At 51.2% G+C, this 21302-nt stretch overlaps 10 protein-coding genes across 10 annotated transcripts; 3 read left to right on the top strand and 7 right to left on the bottom strand.

Moving 5' to 3' along the window:
- Window positions 1-111: 111 nt before the first annotated feature.
- On the bottom strand, window positions 112-2685 carry BDV27DRAFT_124612 (aconitate hydratase ACO2; the record flags this gene model as incomplete). The annotated part of the gene is made up of 2 exons (XM_032066120.1): window positions 2612-2685; window positions 112-2534 (listed from the first exon to the last, which is right to left on the bottom strand). Coding segments are annotated over exons 1-2 (2408 nt in total), but the record flags the coding sequence as incomplete, so codon positions are not given.
- Window positions 2686-2828: 143 nt separating this feature from the next.
- Window positions 2829-5006, bottom strand: BDV27DRAFT_124614 (uncharacterized protein). The gene is made up of 8 exons (XM_032066121.1): window positions 4637-5006; window positions 4472-4553; window positions 4380-4404; window positions 4045-4323; window positions 3825-3991; window positions 3556-3769; window positions 3317-3502; window positions 2829-3257 (listed from the first exon to the last, which is right to left on the bottom strand). Exons 1-8 carry the CDS (start codon window positions 4854-4856, stop codon window positions 3099-3101), a joined length of 1332 nt encoding a protein of 443 aa, XP_031930012.1. The 5' UTR covers window positions 4857-5006; the 3' UTR covers window positions 2829-3098.
- Window positions 5007-5189: 183 nt separating this feature from the next.
- rpp1 (ribosomal protein P1) lies at window positions 5190-6301 on the top strand. The gene is made up of 4 exons (XM_032066122.1): window positions 5190-5345; window positions 5507-5584; window positions 5667-5799; window positions 5859-6301. The coding sequence occupies exons 1-4, from the start codon at window positions 5277-5279 to the stop codon at window positions 5903-5905; spliced, it is 327 nt and encodes a 108-aa protein (XP_031930013.1). The 5' UTR covers window positions 5190-5276; the 3' UTR covers window positions 5906-6301.
- Window positions 6302-6433: 132 nt separating this feature from the next.
- Window positions 6434-7909, bottom strand: BDV27DRAFT_83397 (PQ-loop repeat-containing protein). Its single transcript, XM_032077725.1, has 5 exons — window positions 7664-7909; window positions 6987-7579; window positions 6880-6929; window positions 6765-6823; window positions 6434-6697 (listed from the first exon to the last, which is right to left on the bottom strand). Exons 1-5 carry the CDS (start codon window positions 7784-7786, stop codon window positions 6551-6553), a joined length of 972 nt encoding a protein of 323 aa, XP_031930014.1. The 5' UTR covers window positions 7787-7909; the 3' UTR covers window positions 6434-6550.
- A 472-nt stretch (window positions 7910-8381) lies between these two features.
- BDV27DRAFT_124622 (transcriptional repressor TCF25 family protein) lies at window positions 8382-10905 on the bottom strand. The gene has a single exon (XM_032066123.1). The coding sequence runs from the start codon at window positions 10741-10743 to the stop codon at window positions 8515-8517; it is 2229 nt and encodes a 742-aa protein (XP_031930015.1). The 5' UTR covers window positions 10744-10905; the 3' UTR covers window positions 8382-8514.
- A 166-nt stretch (window positions 10906-11071) lies between these two features.
- ptcF (type 2C protein phosphatase ptcF) lies at window positions 11072-13298 on the top strand. Its single transcript, XM_032066124.1, has 3 exons — window positions 11072-11806; window positions 11865-12878; window positions 12935-13298. Exons 1-3 carry the CDS (start codon window positions 11136-11138, stop codon window positions 13044-13046), a joined length of 1797 nt encoding a protein of 598 aa, XP_031930016.1. The 5' UTR covers window positions 11072-11135; the 3' UTR covers window positions 13047-13298.
- A 362-nt stretch (window positions 13299-13660) lies between these two features.
- Window positions 13661-15247, bottom strand: BDV27DRAFT_124624 (putative mitochondrial export translocase Oxa2). Its single transcript, XM_032066125.1, has one exon. The coding sequence runs from the start codon at window positions 15146-15148 to the stop codon at window positions 14096-14098; it is 1053 nt and encodes a 350-aa protein (XP_031930017.1). The 5' UTR covers window positions 15149-15247; the 3' UTR covers window positions 13661-14095.
- Window positions 15248-15460: 213 nt separating this feature from the next.
- Window positions 15461-17596, top strand: BDV27DRAFT_124626 (alpha-1,2-mannosyltransferase ALG11). The gene is made up of 2 exons (XM_032066126.1): window positions 15461-15904; window positions 15970-17596. Exons 1-2 carry the CDS (start codon window positions 15558-15560, stop codon window positions 17285-17287), a joined length of 1665 nt encoding a protein of 554 aa, XP_031930018.1. The 5' UTR covers window positions 15461-15557; the 3' UTR covers window positions 17288-17596.
- Window positions 17597-17673: 77 nt separating this feature from the next.
- BDV27DRAFT_124627 (uncharacterized protein) lies at window positions 17674-18137 on the bottom strand. Its single transcript, XM_032066127.1, has one exon. The coding sequence runs from the start codon at window positions 17956-17958 to the stop codon at window positions 17758-17760; it is 201 nt and encodes a 66-aa protein (XP_031930019.1). The 5' UTR covers window positions 17959-18137; the 3' UTR covers window positions 17674-17757.
- crzA (putative C2H2 transcription factor Crz1) lies at window positions 17674-21155 on the bottom strand. The gene is made up of 2 exons (XM_032066128.1): window positions 19309-21155; window positions 17674-19237 (listed from the first exon to the last, which is right to left on the bottom strand). Exons 1-2 carry the CDS (start codon window positions 20633-20635, stop codon window positions 18240-18242), a joined length of 2325 nt encoding a protein of 774 aa, XP_031930020.1. The 5' UTR covers window positions 20636-21155; the 3' UTR covers window positions 17674-18239.
- Between the last annotated feature and the right edge of the window lie 147 nt (window positions 21156-21302).

Here is a 21302-nt window from a genome sequence, read left to right on the forward strand (position 1 = left end):
ATCGATGTATTGCTGTGGAGGTGGTGGGGCAGGTGGGGAGCGGAGCGGAGCGGAGATCTTGGTATAAAAGGTACGATAGAGCAGTAGATCAGCAGTACGAGGGAACAGCTGTCTTAAGAAATTTTGACATTGACAAAATTAAACAACGGAATTGGTATATGTACATTCTAATTAGACTTTCCCGCCTTTTGCGCCAACAAGTTCAATGCACTTCCTGCCAGAATGAACGCACACTGATCCGGGCTCAGTGTGTGCTTCACTGGGATTTCAAGAGCCTCGCCATTCTGCTTGGTCACCTGTAGCTTGATCGAGCCCTGTCCGCCTGCCTGCAGGGTTTCGTACAGTCCGACCGTGTCGACCTTGTCGCATGCGTCAATGCGGTCGTAGTCGGCGGGGTTCTCGAAAGTCAAAGGCACGACACCCTGCTTCTTGAGGTTGGTCTCGTGAATACGGGCGAAACTCTTGGACAGAATGATACGTCCACCCAAGTAGCGAGGCTGCAATGCGGCGTGCTCACGAGCACTACCCTCACCGTAGTTGTCCTCGGCGACCACCAGCCACTCGATTCCCTCAGCCTTCCATTGAGCGGCCAGGTCGGGAATTGAATACTGGTTGCCAGCTTCGTCGTAGGCGACGTTGGTCTCGCCAGTGGCAGCGTTGACGGCGCCGATCAGGGTGTTGGCGGAGATGTTGGGCAGGTGACCCTTGTACTTGAGCCATGGGCCCGCGGCGGAGATGGTGTCCGTGGTGCACTGGCCCTTGACCTTGTACAGCACCTTCAGACCGGACAAGTTTCCCTTGGGGAAGGGAGCAAATGGCTCCAGCAGAGCCAATCGATCGGAAGTGGGAGACACAACCACCTCGCAGCTTGCGTCGGGGGCCGCCGCGGTGGGCTTGAAGTCGGGGTTGCCGTCTTCGAAGCCATCAGCGGGCAGCGCAGAGCCAGTCGGAGGCTGGAACCGGAACTCCTCACCGCTCGGGGTCGTTAAGCTGTCGGTCATAGGATTGAAGGTCGTACGGCCAGAATACGCCAGCGCTGTGACAAGCTCTGGGGAGGCCAGGAAGTTCATTGTCCGGCGGTTGCCGTCGTTACGACCGGGGAAGTTGCGGTTGTACGAAGTGAAGATAGCGTTATCCTCGCCTTTAGCGACGCCATCAGTCCGCTTCCACTGACCAATGCATGGCCCGCATGCATTAGCCAGGACAGTACCGCCTGCAGAGGCAAAGGTGGAGAGCGTCTGGTCGCGGTCGAGGGTGGCCCGGATCTGCTCACTGCCTGGGGTGATAAAGAAATCCGACTTGGGCTTGAGTCCCGCAGCGGAGGCCTGCTTGACCAGGTCCTCAGCACGGGTCATGTCCTCATAGGAGCTGTTCGTGCAGCTACCAATCAGACCAGCTCCAAAGGTTTCAGGCCAGTTCTTCTCGCGAACGGTATCGGCGAAGGCGGAAAGGGGGACGGACAAATCCGGCGTGAAAGGTCCGTTGATGTGTGGCTCCAGCGTCGACAGGTCAATGGTAATCAGCTGGTCATACTCGGCACCGTTGTCGGCACGCAGAAGGTTCTTGGGACCAGAAGCGGCAATCTCCGCGGCCGCCTTGGCGACATCTCCACGGTGCGTCGCCTGCAGATATGGGATCATGCTGGGAGAGAATGGGAAAACCGAAGTGGTAGCACCCACCTCAGCGCCCATGTTACAGATAGTAGCCTGGCCAGTGCAGCTAAGAGTTTCCACACCCGGTCCGTGATACTCAATGATGAAGCCAGTTCCTCCACGGACGGTGAGCTTGCCTGCCAGGTGCAGGATAATGTCCTTGGGAGCAGCCCAGCCGTTGAGTTTGCCCTCCAGTCGCACACCCAGAACGCGAGGTGCCTTCAGCTCCCAAGGAGCATCAACCAACGCATCCACGGCGTCAGCACCGCCAACGCCAATGGCAATAGCGCCAAGACCACCCGCATTCGGGGTGTGGCTGTCAGTACCCAGCATCATCAATCCAGGGGCGGCGTAGTTCTCCAGGACGCTCTGGTGAATGATACCAGCACCGGGGGCCCAGAATTCAATACCGTAGCGTTTGGCGGCACTCTCCAGGAAATCGAACACTTCACTATTACCCTTGATCGATGCAGGCAAATCGGTGTCGGCGCCACGCTCACCCACAATCATATGGTCGCAGTGTATACTAGCGGGCACTGCGGTCGATGGGAGACCGCACGACATGAACTGCAATAGAGCCATCTGTGCCGATGCATCTTGCATCGCTACACGGTCTGGCTTCAACTTCAGGTTCGCCTTGCCGCGAATATCACGTCCATTGTCCGTGCCGGACAACAATGACTCCTCGGGATTCGCCAGATGGGCGTAGAGGATCTTCTCCGCTAGGGTGAGAGCCCGCGAAGAGCCCAAGACACGACGGACTTCCTCCAAGTTGCGCAGGATTTTGGGGTAGGGGGGCATGCGAGAGGACACTGAGGAAGCCTCCGTGGCCAGACCGCGGCGGTTGAACAGTCCTTGTGGGGGAAGGCACTTCGGAGCCAGCTATGATTCATACCGAAGGTTAGTACACGGTAGATGTATAGACCATGGAGGAGGAAGCAGGAATTGGGGTTACTTACCCTGCGAGAGGCGGTGGCCCGCTGCCAAACAAGCTGCCTCACCATCGTGCCGCCTGAATGTACGTGAATTGAGGAAGAAGAAAGAAGGACATTAGAATTGAGTTCGATGGCGATATTCTTTTATTTTGGCCTTTGGCTGCCTTTTACCTCCATGCTGATTGGACGGTCCCATCGCCGATGCCGGGCCGACATTCCCAAGGACCCATCTTACCGTACTGTACTCGGGGCCCCATGTCTCTACTACCAAAGTCTCGCCCGTTTTCACGTATGGTACCGTATTATCGACTTGATAAGTTTTGATATTAGTAGATTTGATGACAACTACCACATGGAGCAACACAGACTGCAATGCGCCAGAGAAAACGCCGATAGAATACGAGAACAGCAAACAGCCTCACGATCGCCGAGGTCGAACCAAGCCAAGTCCGTCCCAAGATGTCCTCTAGATCGCCATTAATACATGAGAGATGGTGAAGAAAAGGCCAAATCAGGCATGCCGGTCGTCGTCGTCCTGCACGGCCGCCCGCAGCTCCCATACAATGTCGTAACATTCCGCTAATAGTGCATTCACGCTACCCTGACCTTCGGGGATGTCGTTGCCCACGTAGAACTTCCCGTCTACTCGCATATTATCAATGGAGTTAAGCTGCGTCATATTAGCAATGTTTCGTGTACCGCGAATGTCCCAAACCCCCCCAGACTTACCTTCATACTATATGGGTAAAGTTCGCGCGAATTCGCTACGCCGCCAGACTCCTTAACCTCAAGGAGGCAGCGCTTCAGCGTTTGGAGCTGGTTATACACAGGTAACAATGCCTCAGATACCGGTTCTGACGAAATTAGAAGTGCATAGATGTATCCATAGCTCCTCCTGATCAAGTACAGAAGGGTCTACATGTTCATGTTAGCACACATGTTATTGTTGAGATGCACTGAATCCTTACCCGTTGCGCATGAATGTCCGCCAGTTGTCCTTCCGCATCAACAAAGTTTCCATTCACACGTGCTTCATCAATACGGTCAAGTTTTCGCTGATAGCCGAACAGGTCGGTCTCGCGGAGAGACCACGCTTGTGTTACAGACAGCCGATCAAGTTGGTTGCGAATGTCAACCAACCGCTCGTACTGGTCTTGGAACCGCTCATCAATCTTTCCCTCCCTGTTGCGGGTTAGTAGAGAAATGGTACGATTTGGAGAGAGAGAGAGAGATGTACCGTTGCAAAACAATCTCCGTCCACAGCCAGCATCGTTCTAATAAGCCTTTAACATTGTCCTGTCCAGGGAGAGGTTGCCCATCGGCACCGACAAAATTTCCATCTTTCAATGAATCCTGGATCTTCTTCAACTGATCCCGTAGCCCATTCACCTCTGATGCAGAGAACTAACATACACTTGGTTAGAATCTGCGGATGTGTAGGACTGAAAGGTGCACACCTTTGAACGGGTATTGACAGCAGATGTTGACCGCAGGATTGACACAAGTGTCTCATGAGTAGACACAAGTTCGGGGCTCAGCTGCGCCAGATCACTCTGCAACTTGTCCAATAAAAGTCGGCACTTCTCCAACCGGCTCTCCAAAAGTGTCAATAAAGCAGGCGAGTATACATTGCGACAGCGATCGATGGTCTCGTGAACATGAGCGAGAGTCTTTGTGATGGAGCTAAGATCTTTAGAACTGTAGAAGCCAGCCTCTTCCAGGTGGTCAAGAAGTCGCTATCTTAACGTTAGAAAGCGGAAGAGACGGAAGAAAGGATTTTGTCTTCAATTACCTGAACCGTCGTTGCCAAAGAATACCTTGAGTGCAGTCAATCGTCAGTCTCAATCAGGTCCGATCAATAACATATTATTGGGATGTACGTACACTGCAGGTGCCTCATTGTTCCGACCAACCGTCAAGAACAGCAATGAAATCAATTGAAAGCAATCATCCAGTACGTAGTCAACTAGAGCCTCGTGAAAATGGTAGCAGTCAGCAGGTCTGTTCTTATCCAGCTTACACTTAACGCAAGGCCCACTCAGTGCTAACGTCGGTTATGTGGCAGCCGGCGGTCTTTCCCCTTCCGGACGGCATTGAGCTTTTCCACCTCAGAAACCACCTCCTCATATAGCGGAAGCACGTCACGAGACTTGATATAAGAGGACTTGTCCTGCTTGATGAGCAGGAGAGCGTCGCGGGTGCGCAGCAGACGGTCGAGAATTGGCTGTTCTTGCGGATCTAACGGAGCGGGGACGGCGGGGGAATCCATGACGCCGGAGCGGGATACTTTCGAATGTACGAAGTAGTATGGGTGGGAGGAAAATGTCAAGTGATAGATCGGTAAGATATAGAACGGAGTGGTATCTGTAATTCGGAGATAACAGACCGCGAGAGATATACGGAGATATTTCGATTTAGAGACTAAACTGCATCATGCGGATCAGATGCAATCAGACGATGATGGCATGCATTGCCTATTAGGGACTAGTGTAAAGTCACGGGAGGGGCGTTGACGCTAAGCCAGAACAAGGCCCTAAGCGAGCCCTAGGTGCACACAGTACCAGTTCCGCTCTGGGCGTCTACCGGACTCTCAAAGATAGGCCGAGTTAAAAGTCTCCCGTCTTCTTCTCTCTTTCCTATACCCATCCCTCTCGAGACTCCAGTCCAGTCAACGACCCCATCGACCACCATGTCTACTGCCGAGCTCGCTTGCTCCTACGCGGCCCTCATCCTTGCCGATGATGGCATCGAGGTCACCGTACGTATTATCCTTGGATCTTGAGTTGGTATTGTGGGAAACCGATTGAACAACACGAAGTTGTCGCGAAGAGGTGGAAATTTGCGAGACACTGTGAAAAATGGGAGATGAAAATTTTTGCATTGGAAATACAGGCTGATCGTGTCTTTTGTTCACCACAGGCCGACAAGCTCCAGACTCTCCTGACCGCCGCCAAGGTTCAGGAAGTTGAGCCCATCTGGACTTCCATCTTCGCCAAGGTAAATATCCGACAGTCTTCGAGCGACAATTAAAAAAAAACGCAAAGTCATACTCAGCAACTTACACATTCCGATTTTACAGGCTCTTGAGGGCAAGGACATCAAGGAGCTCCTGACCAACGTCGGCTCCGCTGGTGCCGCCGCTCCCGCCGGTGGTGCTGCTGCTGGTGGCGCTGCTGCCCCCGCTGAGGCTGCCGCTGAGGAGAAGGAAGAAGGTAACGCTGCGATCCATGAAGAGTCTGCGAAGGTGCGCGGAGTGCTGACTTGTACACAGAGAAGGAGGAGTCCGACGAGGACATGGGCTTCGGTCTTTTCGACTAAGCGTCTTCACCCGTTCGGCTTTCCTAGTTTCCTTTTTCACCTCGTTTCTTCCATATCTCCTTTTCGCCCTCGCATTTCTTGTACCCCATACTACGCGACCGCACGATGACCAAAAAGGGAAATTAAAAAGGGATCAACGGACAAGGACATCCGGTGGGACTGGGCGCTTTGCTTGTATGATGGGTTCGATGACAGGTACTGGAACGGATGACGCTATGATTCCGGCCATTAGACTTCAGTCATGGCACACCTATGGGTCGGGGGCGAGATCGTGTTGGCCGTCCTCGTTTCTATATAAAATATTCCCAGTTTAGCTAGTTTCGAGCTTAGGTGCCCAGATCTCATGCCATGTCTGTCATGCGACCATGAACAAAAGGTTTCTGTTTGCATTGTCCGTATAAAGCTATTCATAATTCCCTCCCACTCTCGTTGCTCGCTCTAAGGTAAAAAACAACAAAGCCATGCATAATAGATATAAATATAGTACAAACGCCATGCCACCTAAGCCCCGCAACTTGTTTGACAGATAAAAAAACTCGACACAACTTTTGATAAGCGCGACCAACTAACGGAACCACGCCGCGTCCCCGTAGAGTCGATCAATGCGCTAAACTATTAGCGTGGCTGTACCCTGGCCCTTCACAATCATGGCCCTGCGGCTGTTGAGTCCGCAACCGCATATAGACGAAATTGTATAAAAATCGTGATATCCTCGACCATCGTGCCCAGCGATCCCAGCAGCCAAGGTATATTTGTGACAATGTAGTTTTTCTCCGTTGAATGACAAAGGATCTAGATTGTACAACGTCAGCCTCAAATGACATAAACAAAAAATATGAATCAGTAAATGAAAACCTACACCAGCGCCATAAGTCAAATTTCCCAAGAGGGAGAGAATAAAGAACAAAAGCGAGAGCCCTATAAAGTCAGTTAGCAACGTACGTGCGATACCTATTAGTCAGGGAAATACATACCCTCGCAAGATTTGTCCTTCCAGTTCTTGTAAATCTGCGGAAGACGTGCACTAACACTTGTCAGTCCTGAAAAACATTCCATATCCGATTTAATTTTCAAAACTCACCCCAGATAGCAGATCGCGCTGAAATACCCAACTACCTGGGCTCCAACGGCTATCTCGGCACCTCCACCATCCTCCTGAGGTGCCGGTTGCCAAACACCAGATTGCCATGCGATCGTCCATCCACCCATTCCAATCACGCAGATGGCCAGGACGCTGCTGAAGTTCTTGATCCACGCACTACGACCGGCCTCATTCTCCTCGACAATTTTCGCTAGTGTATCGTCGGGTCCATTAGCATGGCCGTCACGGTGCTGTGACGCCCATGACCGACGGCGCGAAGCCGGTCCATCATGAAGGCTGTCGCTAAAGCGCCGGCCCAGCAACGGGGTGGTCGGGTCAGGCGTTTCCACGGAAGAACGTCGACGGTGGAAGGCCTGAAGACGCGAATTCCGCATCTTGTAGTAGAGACATTGCCCGATAAGCACACCATCTGCGATACAAAAATAAACAGCAATAGCCACAATTACGGGAACCAGCCCGGCCCAAAGGCCTCCGATTAGGTTGGTTACGTCACCGACGAACCAAACGCCGAGAAAGACAAGAGAGATGGCCTCCGCATTGCCATTGCGATAATTTTCGATAAGTTGAGGCACCTAGCAGAGGCAGTTTAGCGGATTGTCTTCGCAGGGACCTACGAATCGCAGCGCGGCCAAGCAATGTAGCGGATAAACACATACCAGGACAAAGATCCAACAGGTCAAAGAAATAGATCCCAAGAGCCCAGAGGCAGCCTCACGGGCGGTTAACGGTACGGGTTCTGCCGAAGCCATACTACTGACCTGCGACCACAGTGTCGGCATTTTCTTTCCTGGGTGAGCGATGGTTTGAATCTGCCGGCGATCTGAGGAGAGATAAGGGAAAAAAGTTAGCTATCTCGCGACGCGCTCGGATGTAACGTGATAGCACATGAGTCACTAAGATAGTGCAGTGGCAAAGTCCAATCTGATGATTGAAATTTTCCCGATAGTTTTCTCATCGAACAAAATATGCGACAGTCCCACGCATGGCAGAAGCAAGTGTCACGTTCGAATTAAGATTTTATTATAGTTACGGGCGGAACCGCTGCCTGTCGGAGAATGTTTTACTAAGCTGCGATAATTGTGAGGGAGCATCTTTTTGGCCGGTTTGATAAGGAAACAGTCGAATATAATGCCGATGATGTTTATACTTAAGAGTAAAAAGGAGTGATATAAGATCTTAAATTTTCCCAACAGATGCATGTAACCGAAAACGGACGCTTGGTTATACAAGACCCTGTTATGACGTTTGCCCTAAACCCCGTCCGTGATGTAGTAGTACTGCTTATATATAAACTCTACTATACGAATCTCTACCCCACAATACAAATACAAATACAACGAAACGAAGTCACATGGTATCATACAGAACACATACTGTCCCTACCTGTCTGCAATGTCTACAAGAATAACAACTACAATTCTATTATTCTTTCGAATCCATGAGTTATGAGCAATGTAACCATGATATATCATTCCCGTCACTATACACGCATCGAGGGCTGATATAATCACACATCCTCATCTTCATCATATTCCAGTAGCTGAAGTTCATCCTCCAACAAATCAATCGCCATCTCACCCATAGAGTCCCGAACCGGACCGTGGAGTAACCGCTGTCGAGTATCCGGCTGGAGGCCGTCCAAGGCATCTACATACTCAGTCAAGGGAGAGTAGTCGACGACTTCCCCCCAGTTACCGCGATCGACACCATACTGGCGTAAAAATGTTTCAAGACTGTGAAGACCATCTGCCAGGAGCCACTGCTCAAGTTGTGGTTGCTGATCAGCGCCAGGGTGTGGGCGTGTCGTGTTAATCTCGCCTCCACCCTCGCCAGTCGAATCGTCATCGTCATGTACTTCTTCGCCGCCCTGGAACCCAGGGAAACGAATAGCACCATTGTTCATTTGATCCAAAAGGTCCCGCAGCCACTGTGGGCGACCAGCCTCCGGCACCCGAGACAAATATGATGGGGTGGGATCCGACTGTTGGCGGAAAGCCTCCGAGTCGTAGGGAGGCAGTGGATCGGATGCTGATATCCGTCCGGAGACAAAGCGGGTGGGTAGATGCGTTGTGACTTTGGGGATGTCGGACAGCACCACATGGCGGGCAATATCGAGCGTGATCTCAGGAGGTTCAACCGGTTCTTCCTCTTCCGCCAAGGTATCGGCAACTTCCACGATCAACGACACTGCCTCAGGCGTGTTCCAGAGATCCTTGGCACGGACAATGTAAAGTTCGGTGAGCAGCTCATGAGCGTCAGTCGGAGGCATCTTGCCCCAGATCTGCTTAGGCATGGGCTGGATATCAAGCTCTTGTGCTAGCTTGCAAAACACCCATGGGTAGCGCGACATGGCGAAATGAAGCTGCTCTCTACATTCCTTAGGTTTGTTCAACCGGAGGTATGCCAATGCAAGTGAGCATTGAATATTTGGCAGAGAAGCCCACTCCTCTTTCAGCCGGGTTTGTGTACAAAGTTCAATAAAATGGGAGTACTCTCGGCCTCTGAGGGCCAGGTGATCGATCAGAAGTCTGATACAGTATGGATCACTGTCATTGAGGCTCAGTAACAGCTTGGCCCACTCATAAGCTGTCCTCCAAGTTCCTTTCATCCCCAAGTTGGCAATGTACCTCCAACCGACGAGCCACAACTCCCGGTTCGCCATATGCGCGAAATCCAGCCTTGCCTGACCTTCCTTAAGGCTGGTACCGAACGATGAGTGAGCCGACCGTCCAATGTTGAAAAGTGCCCGTTCAAGGAGATCAGCGGAGACAGCGTGGTCACTTTGATGCTTGGCTATTTCGGAAACCTGGAGCAGAGTTGAAATATGGTACGGATTATATTGGAGTAGGTGAATCATTCTTTGAGGGTCCATCGACTCTACACACATATCGAACTGCATCTGCACGTCCTTATAGGAGGCGTTGTGCATAATCCGGTAGACCGTAGGACCAGTTGAAGATTTCTCCACCAGTTCCATCCCAAGGCCACCACTAGGGGTGCGAGGCCATTCGTCCTTGCCCTGCATCAGGACGTTGCGTCGCAGCGTGACGCCAGCTAAACTTTGACCTCTACTCGCAGGACTATACCTACCAGTCAATGCGCGACCGAGGTCAATCGTTTCCCGGTTCCTGTCTCTCCTGCGGCCTGCGCCAGCATCCTCTTGATCAAAGTTTTCCAACACCACATTCCCAAATAACTTTCGCATTTCATTCGTCGCATTGAGAGACTTCGGGTCAATGGCAAGAAGCTCTGCCGGGGTCTTTGGAAACGAGGCATCGCGATTATTACCTGTTGCAGCCGTTGTGGAATCGCCTTGTCCGGAACGGTTGTTGTCAACCGCTAACTCCCTTAGTGCTCGATCGATTTCGTCTAATTCTTCATCATCCGCTTTGGTATTTGTTGTTGCTTCATCTGTGGCTTTCGGAGAAGCCTTCTTCTTCTTGTTTTTCTTCTTCTTCTTTTTCTTCGACTCTGCCGATTTCGCGGGGACGGGTATATCTTCCGTTGGCTGCGTCACCGGCTCGTGAGCATCGTTGTCGGACTCCTGCTCTTGCTCTTGCTCTTCCTCTTCATCATCGGCGGCATTAAGTAAATCAAAGGCGTTCAACTTCGGCTTTGAAGACTGAGATACCGGCTCATCTTCGCTTGACTCATCGTTTTCTTCTGCTTGTAACGACGCTTGCTGCAACTCTTGCTCGCGCAGCTTTTGCAGCTTGCGAAGCGCGCGGGAGGACATTCAGGGCTGACCACAAATTACAAAAATCAGCCAAGCGTAGTGCGATTATTGAGGCCCGCGCGGGGAATTGGTGAACGTTGGTTTTCTGATGTATAAGCAGTAAAAAGCGCTTTTTATTCATTTACAACCGCGGGGAATGACGACACAGCCTGTTTGGGATTAGCGCAGGATATTCGTTAAGATGTTACGGTACGAAGACAAAACGAAGACAAAACGATACGGTATCACATGATAAGCCATCTACCCTTGCATGCCTGGATGCCTGGGTCCGATTAAACACCGAAAGGTCTCCGCCATTAGACTAGTAAATAGCTTGTGTCATCATACAGTCTCCTTCCAGCGCCGCTGGACTCATACAACTCTCTATATCATATTATTTTCTCACCTACCCAATGCGACGTGCAGCTCTTCACGCCTTCCGTAGTGCGCGTCGTGTACCGGTATGGAGAGTTGCTGGTAGGAAACCGCGTGCTGTGTCGTTCTCTAGCAGCCACTCTCTAGCTCTCCGACCCTCCTCCGCCGGGAAACACCCTACTTTCATTCCCGCGACCCTACACTCATCGATGCATCTCCGAAACTTTTCCCTTGCTGTGATATCGACCGTCGTTGCATCTGGGGCCTGGTACGCTTATCAGGGTGGCAGTTCACAGTCGGCAGCAGTAGCGGGCTTGAACCGTACCATATCTACTTCCACCACGGCTTACGCTGAGGATCCTTCGGAGTCAACCCGCCGCGCTCTTCTGGTGGATAATGATCAATTTTATACCGCGACTATCAACGGAGAAGAACCGCTTCGCAAACAGACGGACGACTCTGACCGCCGACTTCTAGAAATGTTGACGCCGGAGCAAGCTACGCAGAAGCTGAGGAAGAATGAAGAATCGTACTTGGTTAACCGAGGCAAAGGTGTTGTCCGCTATGACGTGGTGCAAGTGCCTAGCAACTCGCCGATTGAAGACGATCATGCCGAAAAGATAGTAGAGGTGCCGTCCACAGTAGCTACGGCGAAAGAGGGCGAAGCCAACAGCGACTGGATGTTCTGGGGCGTGTTCGACGGGCATTCGTACGTTTATCCACCTTTATCCGTTGATGGATTTGTATAGAACTGACTAGTTCACAAGTGGCTGGACGACTTCCGCTAAGTTGCGCAATGTTCTCATCTCCTACGTGGCTCGGGAATTGAACACCACTTACAAGGCTGCGGCTGCTGATCCTTCGCTACTCACACCTTCCCCTGCAGCTATCGACGCAGCTATCAAGCAGGGCTTTACCCGATTGGATAATGATATCGTGCACAACAGTGTCGAGAAAGTGCTCAAGTCTAACTCGCGGAGAGTTGCAGCCGAAACACTTGCCCCCGCTTTATCCGGCTCTTGCGCTCTTCTTGCTTTCTATGACTCCCAGTCAAAGGATTTGAAGGTTGCCTGCGCCGGTGATTCTAGGGCCGTCCTTGGTCGTCGTGGCCCGAACGGAAAGTGGTCTGCAACCGCGCTGTCGGAAGACCAGACCGGCGGGACCCCTTCCGAAATGCAACGTCTACGGGCCGAGCACCCTGGGGAACCTAACGTTGTACGGAATGGTAGAATCCTAGGCCAACTGGAGCCCAGCCGATCCTTTGGAGATGCGTTCTACAAGTGGACCAAAGAGACTCAAGATAAGATCAAGCGGCAGTTCTTCGGAAGAACCCCCCACCCTCTGCTGAAGACACCGCCCTATGTCACCGCCGAACCTGTCATCACTACCACCAAGGTCGAGCCTAGCCGGGGAGACTTCCTCGTCATGGCTACTGACGGTCTCTGGGAGATGCTGAGCAACGAGGAAGTCGTCGGACTTGTCGGTCAGTGGATCGAGCAACAGCAGGCTGGAAATGTGGGCGGCAACAAGACGTGGCTGAAGAGCTGGTTTGGGTTCGAAAGCAAACAACTTCCTGTCGAGACATCGCAAGAAGCGGGAACTGAAGGCCAGCGTCGTCCTATCCGCCAACAACAGTACGATATCTCAGGTGTTGCCGACCGATTCACAGTAGAAGACAACAACGCCGCCACCCACCTTGTGCGTAACGCCATGGGCGGTAAGGACAAGGACATGGTCTGCGCACTGCTGACCCTCCCTAGCCCATACTCTCGCCGCTACCGGTAAGTCATAAAACATACCCCCACCCAACACTGGAAACAAACTAACATAAACACAGTGATGATGTCACAGTAGAAGTTATCTTCTTCGGCGAAAGCCCGGACACCCGTACCGTCGAAATCAACAAGGAAGCCAGCGCATCCGAAGAGAACCCTAGAGCCAAGCTCTAAACTATTCTAGAGATACTAGAACTGACATTAACGACGCAAGACCTCATCACTTGCTTTCTTATCGTACAGGATCCGTAACCATAAAGTTCATTTAGTACTCTTCCTTTTTTCTTCTTACTACTTTCATGTCTCCGAGCACTTAGTATGTGCATACTAGATGATCGTAAGATCTGGCGTTCTTTTGGTTTTGGGTGGTGATCTACTATGTGAATATCAGCTAGAATGGCATATCTCTTCGAAATAACATATCTCTTCACCAATGTACTAGATCTACGTAGAAAATGGTATAATAGATTCGCGCTTTCCCCTCCATATCAATACCCCTCAATGAATCCATAAACCTACTTTGTTTCTATCCATAGTAGGCGAACAAAAACACCACGCCAGTAACAACCACACCAGACCAGACTAAACATGTAGGCGGAAAACGCATCCCTTAGTCCGGTAGAATCTCCATATGTTTTCTGAGTGGTGCCACGAGTATATCACATAGTCCTGCCTCCATTCTAGTGTGAACGAATGTTTGTAGGTTTTTGGGTATTGTGTTGATTATGGTAGTCTTTTGGGATATTGAATGAGATTATATATACAGATGGTATTATATATACATGAAAAGAAGGTAGGTATATGATATATCGCATGCTTAGTCGACTGTTCGTATCCTTCTTTTAACGTGTCAACCAGTGTTAGGTAAGGATAGACCCGCCGATAATCCTCTGAGAGAGCCACTGGCCGAAATCCGAACAAGTAGAAGTTAAAATTGCTGCGGGAAGGGTATTACCGTGCGCACAGGTGTATTAAACTTCGACGGGGCTTTTTTGATGCGAACATGAACGGCTCCTGTGTCTGACTCGCGTGACCTTGTTTGGTGGCACTGATGCCTCTTCGGACATCATGGAGGGGTTGGTCTGGAACCCCATGTAGCATGTGAGTCCTGACGGAGCGAAAGTAGGCCTTTCTGATGACTGGGCCCCCGGTTATCATCGGCCTATTTGGCAAGCTTCATGCTGGTAGGTGCATCTAGCACTTAGATTATGCAGTCATCGCTCCTAATGAAGTCCCTTGAAGCCCTTTGCGTCCTTCATGGTGGCTTTGTAGATTGAGTCCTCTGGAGCACACTCTTTGTTTGCAGTATACCCGATATGCATCTGCTTCCAGGGCTTTAGTGGTTCTCTCTTGAACATGCACTTGTCCAGGAAAACGGTTTGCAGCGTGGCAATATTCGTACTGGTGGTCCAATAGAGCAGAAGCGCGGCGGGCATTTCATAGTAATAAGACGAAAGACCGACATTCAGCGCGAGAACCTGGATGAAAGCCCTAATTCCGCGCACAGTCAAAGCCTTATAGAGCTCTATCTTCGGCAAATCGGCCATCTGCGAGAACTTCTTGGCTTTCCAGCCAGCGCTGATGTTAAGCAGGATAGACATGGTTAATGCGGCTGGTAGAAGGCCCGTCGTGTCGCCTGCTAGGAGATCCGGAAACCAGAGCGCGCCTTCTGTCGCTAGGGAGGGCTCGACCTCTAGATGGAGACGAGGGGCTCCTGATGGATTGGTAGGCTCGACGAGAGATAGAAGATATGGGATAAGACCCTTGTCGTTTCCAGACATGGCTCGGAGAGCCTCCATGACTGATATCCAAATAGGAATTTGGAGAAAGTTAAGTGGCTTCCAGTACTTTGGGATGTTCCATCGTTTTTTTAAGTCCGCGTGTTTCGATTTCATATGTTGCGCCAGCATAGGAGTAGCGGCCGAAAGGTTTTGAATGTCATTAACGTCGTCGACTTTGTACTGGCTTCGCAATATATCGTCCTTGTAGTGCTTCTTCCAGGAAGAGAGAAGTGGGACCAAATCTCGCTCTTTGCGCGCTTGGATCTTAGTATATATCTGTAGAGGCATTGCGACGGTTGATCGGACGATCAATGCGGTCAATGGAATGGAAACTGCCCATGACAGGCCACTGATTGAATGAACACCCTGTATAAATGCGGATGAAGCGTCTAGTAGTTCGTTAACGAAAGGCGACGGTCTTGTTGGATGGAAATGCCGGATTTGCTGCAAAGTCGTCTTCCGCGGCGCGCGAAGTGAGCGATGAAAAGGCCTCATCTTGCCGGCCAATGGCTCGCCGATTGCTTTATTAGCGTCCGATATGGGCGATAGCACAAGATGGGGATGAAAGAAAGCAAAGAACAAATATAAGTACAGTAGTATACAAGGCGATTGCCGCACTGAATCGAAGTTATCTCCGGGTACACCAGAAAAACAAAATAATAAATCATGTGACCGATAGATATCACGTGCGTAATGATTTAAGTCATACCATACAAACCATACAATACCATACCGAACGGTTTCTGATCGGCACGGACTCCGAGCCGGCTTATCGATAGTGAAACAACAGTCAAATAATCGCCAGCTGTTTGTTCGGCAGCTCCTTGCAGTACTAGTAGTACCTGCGCGCCGCCCAACGTACGGATGAGACTACAATAGTTATGTCCGCTGTCTTGTGCTAGCCATGATGCTGTTTCTATTGAAGACGGTGATCACCGTCCTTGCGCTCCTCGCAACCTGCGTCCTGCTGCCCCGACTTCCCCTGGCGGTCCTCCGCTTCGTCCTTCGTGGTGTGGGATGGGTTATCCAGAAAAGAACAAAGTCTCGTAGAGAGTATCTTCTCTCGCGAGTCCGGGCTGAAGATGAGGAGGCTTCATCTAAGCGAAGTAGATCATCTTCTGGAGCTCAGGGAGAGGATGAGGATTGGGAGAAGCTCGACTCGTCTAGTTCCGGTTCAGGTACACCTGGCAATAACAAGGCCCCTGAGAGTGACGATTGGGATGGGATTATAGGGTTCTTTCATCCATTTTGGTATGATTACTACCTCGCTAGACGCATGCATACCGTTAAGGGCGCAGCTGACATGATCTTTCTAGCAACGCCGGGGGAGGGGGAGAACGTGTCCTTTGGGAAGCTGTAAGGGCAACGCAAAAGCGCTGGCCCAAAGCGATTTGCGCCATATATACAGGAGACCATGAAGTCAACAAAACTGCCATGCTGGAGAGAGTCCAGAATCGTTTCAACATTCAACTCCACGCTCCAACAGTGGTATTACTATACCTTACTACCCGTAAATATGTCGTCAGCAGCATGTATCCTTATATGACTCTGCTGGGCCAGTCTTTGGGATCTCTGATTGTCGCCTACGATGCATTCAATCTACTGGTTCCAGACGTGTTCGTCGATACCATGGGCTATGCTTTCACTCTGGCTTTCTGCAAGATGCTTTTCCCGTCCATCCCAACAGGTGCTTATGTGCACTATCCTACGATATCCACGGACATGCTCCAGTCTTTAGATGATACAACCGGCGTGAAAGGAGTCAACGCTGGCGCCGGACAGGGACTGAAGGGGCAGATCAAGCGAAAGTACTGGCTTGCTTTCGCCCGTCTCTACGGCTGGGTTGGGGGCCATGTGGACGTTGTGATGTGCAATTCCTCCTGGACATCTGCGCATATTCGTACCATTTGGGGCCCGTCTCGGCAGGAGCAAACTCACAAGGAGCCAACTGTTATATTCCCGCCTACGGCCGTTTCAGAGCTTCAGTCGGCTATCACAGTAAATGCGGAGAGCGAGAAAACTAGGGAACCCATCATCCTATACATTGCGCAGTTCCGGCCTGAAAAGAACCACCCGTTAGTGTTGCGCTCGTTCGCACGCCTCCTTCAGGAGCGTAGCAAGAATCCTACTTCAGCGTCGCAACCACAACCCAAATTAGTCCTCATCGGCTCTGTCCGGCATGCCAGTCCCGACGAAACCCACATTTACAACCTCCGGCTGCTAGCGCATGAACTCCGCATCCGCGATCACACCACTTTCCTATGCGACGCTAGCTGGCCCGCTATCCTCTCCCACCTCGGTACAGCATCAATCGGCGTCAATGGAATGTGGAACGAGCACTTCGGCATCTGCGTTGTGGAATACCAAGCCGCTGGACTCATCAGCGTGGTACATGACTCTGGTGGCCCTCGCGAGGATATTGTCGTTGATCTGGGTGATGGTGCGACAGGCTTCCGCGCCTCAACGGAAGACGAGTTCGCCGCCGCATTCGAGGCCGCGCTGGCTCTACCGGAACAGGAAAAGGTGGCGATGCGCCTACGTGCAAGGAAATCCGCCCTGCGCTTTACCGAGGAGGAGTTCTCCCTCAAATGGATCACCGAGATAGGGAAACTAGTCCAACTGCAAGCTCGGTGATTTGCAAAATGTTGTCGGCTTGTGGCATCCTGGGATATCATATGTTTTGTAGTCTTAGAAACTCCTAGACCCAGCAGATGAGTGTGTATGTGAGAGTTTCTTGTGGTCATTGCAGTTGTGTTGATTAGCAGTGCATCTCCTATATGTATACTCCTTCACTGGTTGTTCTTCCCCACTTTAAGGATAGGGTACTGTCACAATACGAGATTTGAAGAAGCCTGTATCTTGTTATTCTATTCCCTGTTGTCAAGCTGTGTGATATATTTCGACCTCACCTAGGGCAAACATTGCCCTGAATCCAACCGATGCGGTATACTCAAGGAACCGTATCTTTGAGTGTCAGCAAACAGATTTACGTTGACCTAGCATAGATGGCAACAAACTTCTAAGAGTAAAACAGAAAATATATTCCAGAACAACAATCACGGACATAAAAGGTAATAGACTAAATAGTCTAAACAAGCATCCACTCAAGGATATCCCGCACACGAAACAGATGGAGTATTTCCATGGGTATGAAGACTCATCGTAAACACATAATAATGACAGCCCGCAACCCTTGCGGACTTGGGGGAATCGAATCTGAAAGCAAGATATAGAATAATAGAAGGGGCAAGGAAAGTAAAAAGAAAAAGAAAAAGAAAAAGAAAACTGAAAGCGAGAGAAAGCATGCACAATGCATCCGGAACTTCGGTATAAACGAAAGTTAACCCGCCGTCATCTGGTTTCCACCCTGTATCTCAACGCCAAAAAGTATAACCCTCTATGATTGACTCAAATCCATGGTAACCTGCAAATGATCGACTAGATGCCAACGTTCGCGAAAGAAAAAACAATAAAGCGGGTGTAGATGATGCTAAAAGGGGTGGTTGAATTTAAATATAGGCAAGGAAGAGAAATAGGAAGGAAAGATTATCAGGGAAAGGTCAGCCGGACAAGTCACCACTCATGGCTAGGCATACCCCGAGTCCCCAGGGTTGACGTTCAACATTTGATTCTGATTGTTCATCACGTAAAGATTGTCCTGGGGACTTCCGTATCCACTCATGCCGGAGACACTACTGAGGTTTGATTCATCATCCTCGAAGCCAAACTCGCCGCCTGAGCTGGCGTCAAAGCTACTACGACCTCCGATGTCACTAGGATCTTCTGCCGCCGCAGTTATCTGATCCCACTGCAAGTTCTGCAGGGCTGGGTATTGTGCCAGCAGCGCGGCAGGGAGAACAAAACCGTTGGCATGCTGACCATCCATTCCTGGCACCATGAGCGGTTGCGGCACCGGCTGTAAGTGGCCCGCATGCTGCTGATTCTGTTGATCCACGAGCGTGCGCTCTCGTTCTTGAGATTCTTCGTCTAGGAGTGGTTTGATACAAATTCGGCCCGCCTCTGATCGGAAATGGCGGCCCAAAGCATCTGCACGGGCAAATCGGCGACCGCATCCCCACTGCCCGCCCCGTGAGAGATCACCACGGCAGACAAACTTCTTCTCTCCGGAATGTAGGCCCTCATGCCTTTTACGATCGTGTTGACGAGCGAATGCCTTCCCACAGACAGTGCAGACGAATGGTCTTTCGTCTGTATGAGTCCGCAGATGGGACCGGAGATTGTAGGCTCTGGTGAAACGCTTGGGGCAAAGATGACATTGGAATGTAGCAGGGTGTTTCTGAACACGCTTGGAATCATTAGGGCTTGCTCCAGGTCGCTGAGGATCCGCGAGACCCAAAATATAATTGCGGTTGTCAATCGATGATGTTGACAAACGACGAGACCGAGAGGGCGAAGGCTCTCGGGACGAGGGGTTACTGTGTGGCTGGCGGCCCGTCGAGTCAAACGGCGACAACGACCGTGGGGATGACGGGGCAAAAGGCTCCAGGCTACTCGATATGGACACGGGGGATCGTGAGCGAGAAGCCGGATGAGCGTATGGATCAGATTTGCTACGCATGCGGCCTGTATTATTAGATTAGCATGGGATAAAGAGCACCAAGATCGAGGGCAAGGACACAGGGATTAATTCTTACGCATGGACGGAGGCGGACTCAACGAATCCAGATCTGCCGCTGGCTTGGCTGGAGGAAAGATCGGGTTTTTCGCAGGCGGCGCGAACTCCACGTTAATGGATGGTGGCGCCATCTGTGACGCTTGACCAATGTCTCCAACGATGGCGGTTCCCTGAGGCATATTGGCAACGCCTTCCGCTCCATTGCCATAGATATCTGTGGGGGGACATGAGTATCGGTTCCCGGCAGGAGCGGAGATATACGGCATGTTAGGGATCAGATCGTTCCCTTGCTGGGGCATTAGTTGCGGAGAAATGTACGGACTGTGGACCGGACTAATGCCCTGATGGTGCTGCTGCTGCTGCTGCTGCTCTGACAGTGTAAAGGATTCGATTCCGAGTGAGCTGTCGTAGAGCCCTGGGTCATTCTGAGGCGCCAAGAGCGGAGATGGGTTATTATCCACCCCGTCAAATGACTCATGCTGCGACATATACGGAGAGGGCGCAGCAGATGACACTTCAGACACCTCCGAGGGGGCACGCCGATGGCCCTGAAACGCGGCATTGCCCATCACGCTCTGCCAGTCCGGAGGCGCATTGCCTGTCATGTACGCAGCACTGGCTGGATCCAACGACGTATGGCGGGAGTGCTGTGGGGTATAGTATGCCCCTGGCGTCGAGCCCGGAGGAGACATAGGGCCTGGAGACGAATGATGAGGCTGCTGCTCCCGCGGAGACATTTGCGGAGAGGCTACGGCGTGAGGGGAGGACATCTGACCGACTAGATCGGCCGGATTGATCGCCTGGTTGACTTGCCCGGGATGCCCCTGCATCTGAGTGTCGAGCATTAGCGAGGAATCGTATTCAGAGGCGGTCGTGCTATTAGGACTATGGTTCGGATACAGGGAGAAATCGAAATCGGTCGGGTTTGAGTTCAATAGGGTGGAGAAGTTTTCCTCATGCGGCTGTTGATGTTGCTGAAGCTGTGGCTGCATCGGAAGTCCCGACGAGTGGTCGAGCTGGTTGACCAGCCCTGGATCGAAGGACTGCGGCAGTTGGAGGCTGTGAGAGAAGGCTTGATCGGGCGGGGCCAGTGTTTGCGCGCTGGTCGGGGAGAGGTAGCCGCCGGCGGTATAGCTGTAGGAGTCCGCGCCAGGTGAATTCGGATTCGGATTGGCATTAAACGACGCGGAATTTTGGAAGGACGCAATGGCGAAGGAAGGGTCTAGAGTCAAGCCGGGCGAAGCGTTGTTGTATTGATGCTGCGGATGGGCTGAGGGGCTCACACTGCGGTTTTTAAGATCCGCAGGCGATTGCTCTGCATCCCGGAGCGCGTCCTGGGAAGCCATCGCGACTCGATGTATCCCAGAATAGATCCCACGCGAAACAAGGCTGAGGGCGCAGAAGACGCAGTGGAAGCAATGGAATGCTCGATCGATCAATCAATCAAAGCGGGGGGTGGATTCGCGTCGACGACGGGCGGAGGAGAGAGGGGCGGTGATGGTAAGATGAAAGTAATTGTTGGGAGCGATAAGGCAGATGAATGGCCAATTTCAGGCACACATGGGGAAAACGAAACGATTTTAGTATATAAGAATATCAGAAAGTACCGAAACGCTGACAGGAGGGTGTGGACAAGTCAGGAGCGATAGGGGGCAGTCGATCGACTGTGGGAGTGCACCTTGCGAATCAGCCTCGTGGTTGCGCGGTAAATGTTTAAGTCAAAGTCGGTCTGGGGGAATGTTTCACATTCTCTCTCTCTCGCTCTCTCTCTCTATGTATGTATGTAAGAAAAAAAAAAAGGTACCCTGCAATAAGCAAAATGGGGGCCGTCAATTCCCCGCTAGTAGTTTGTCGAAGAGCCTCCCCGTAATAGTATTAAAAAGGGATCCCAACCCAACTATTGTTGTTGTTATTGTTATTGTTATTGATATTGAAGTAGTACGTAGTAGTTCGTGGTGGAAACAGAGGACGAGTCGATGATTTAAAAAAGATCGAAGATCCCCTCATAGAAGA

This window comes from Aspergillus caelatus, assembly GCF_009193585.1.
Source record: "Aspergillus caelatus strain CBS 763.97 unplaced genomic scaffold BDV27scaffold_43, whole genome shotgun sequence".
Lineage (NCBI taxonomy): Eukaryota > Fungi > Ascomycota > Eurotiomycetes > Eurotiales > Aspergillaceae > Aspergillus > Aspergillus caelatus.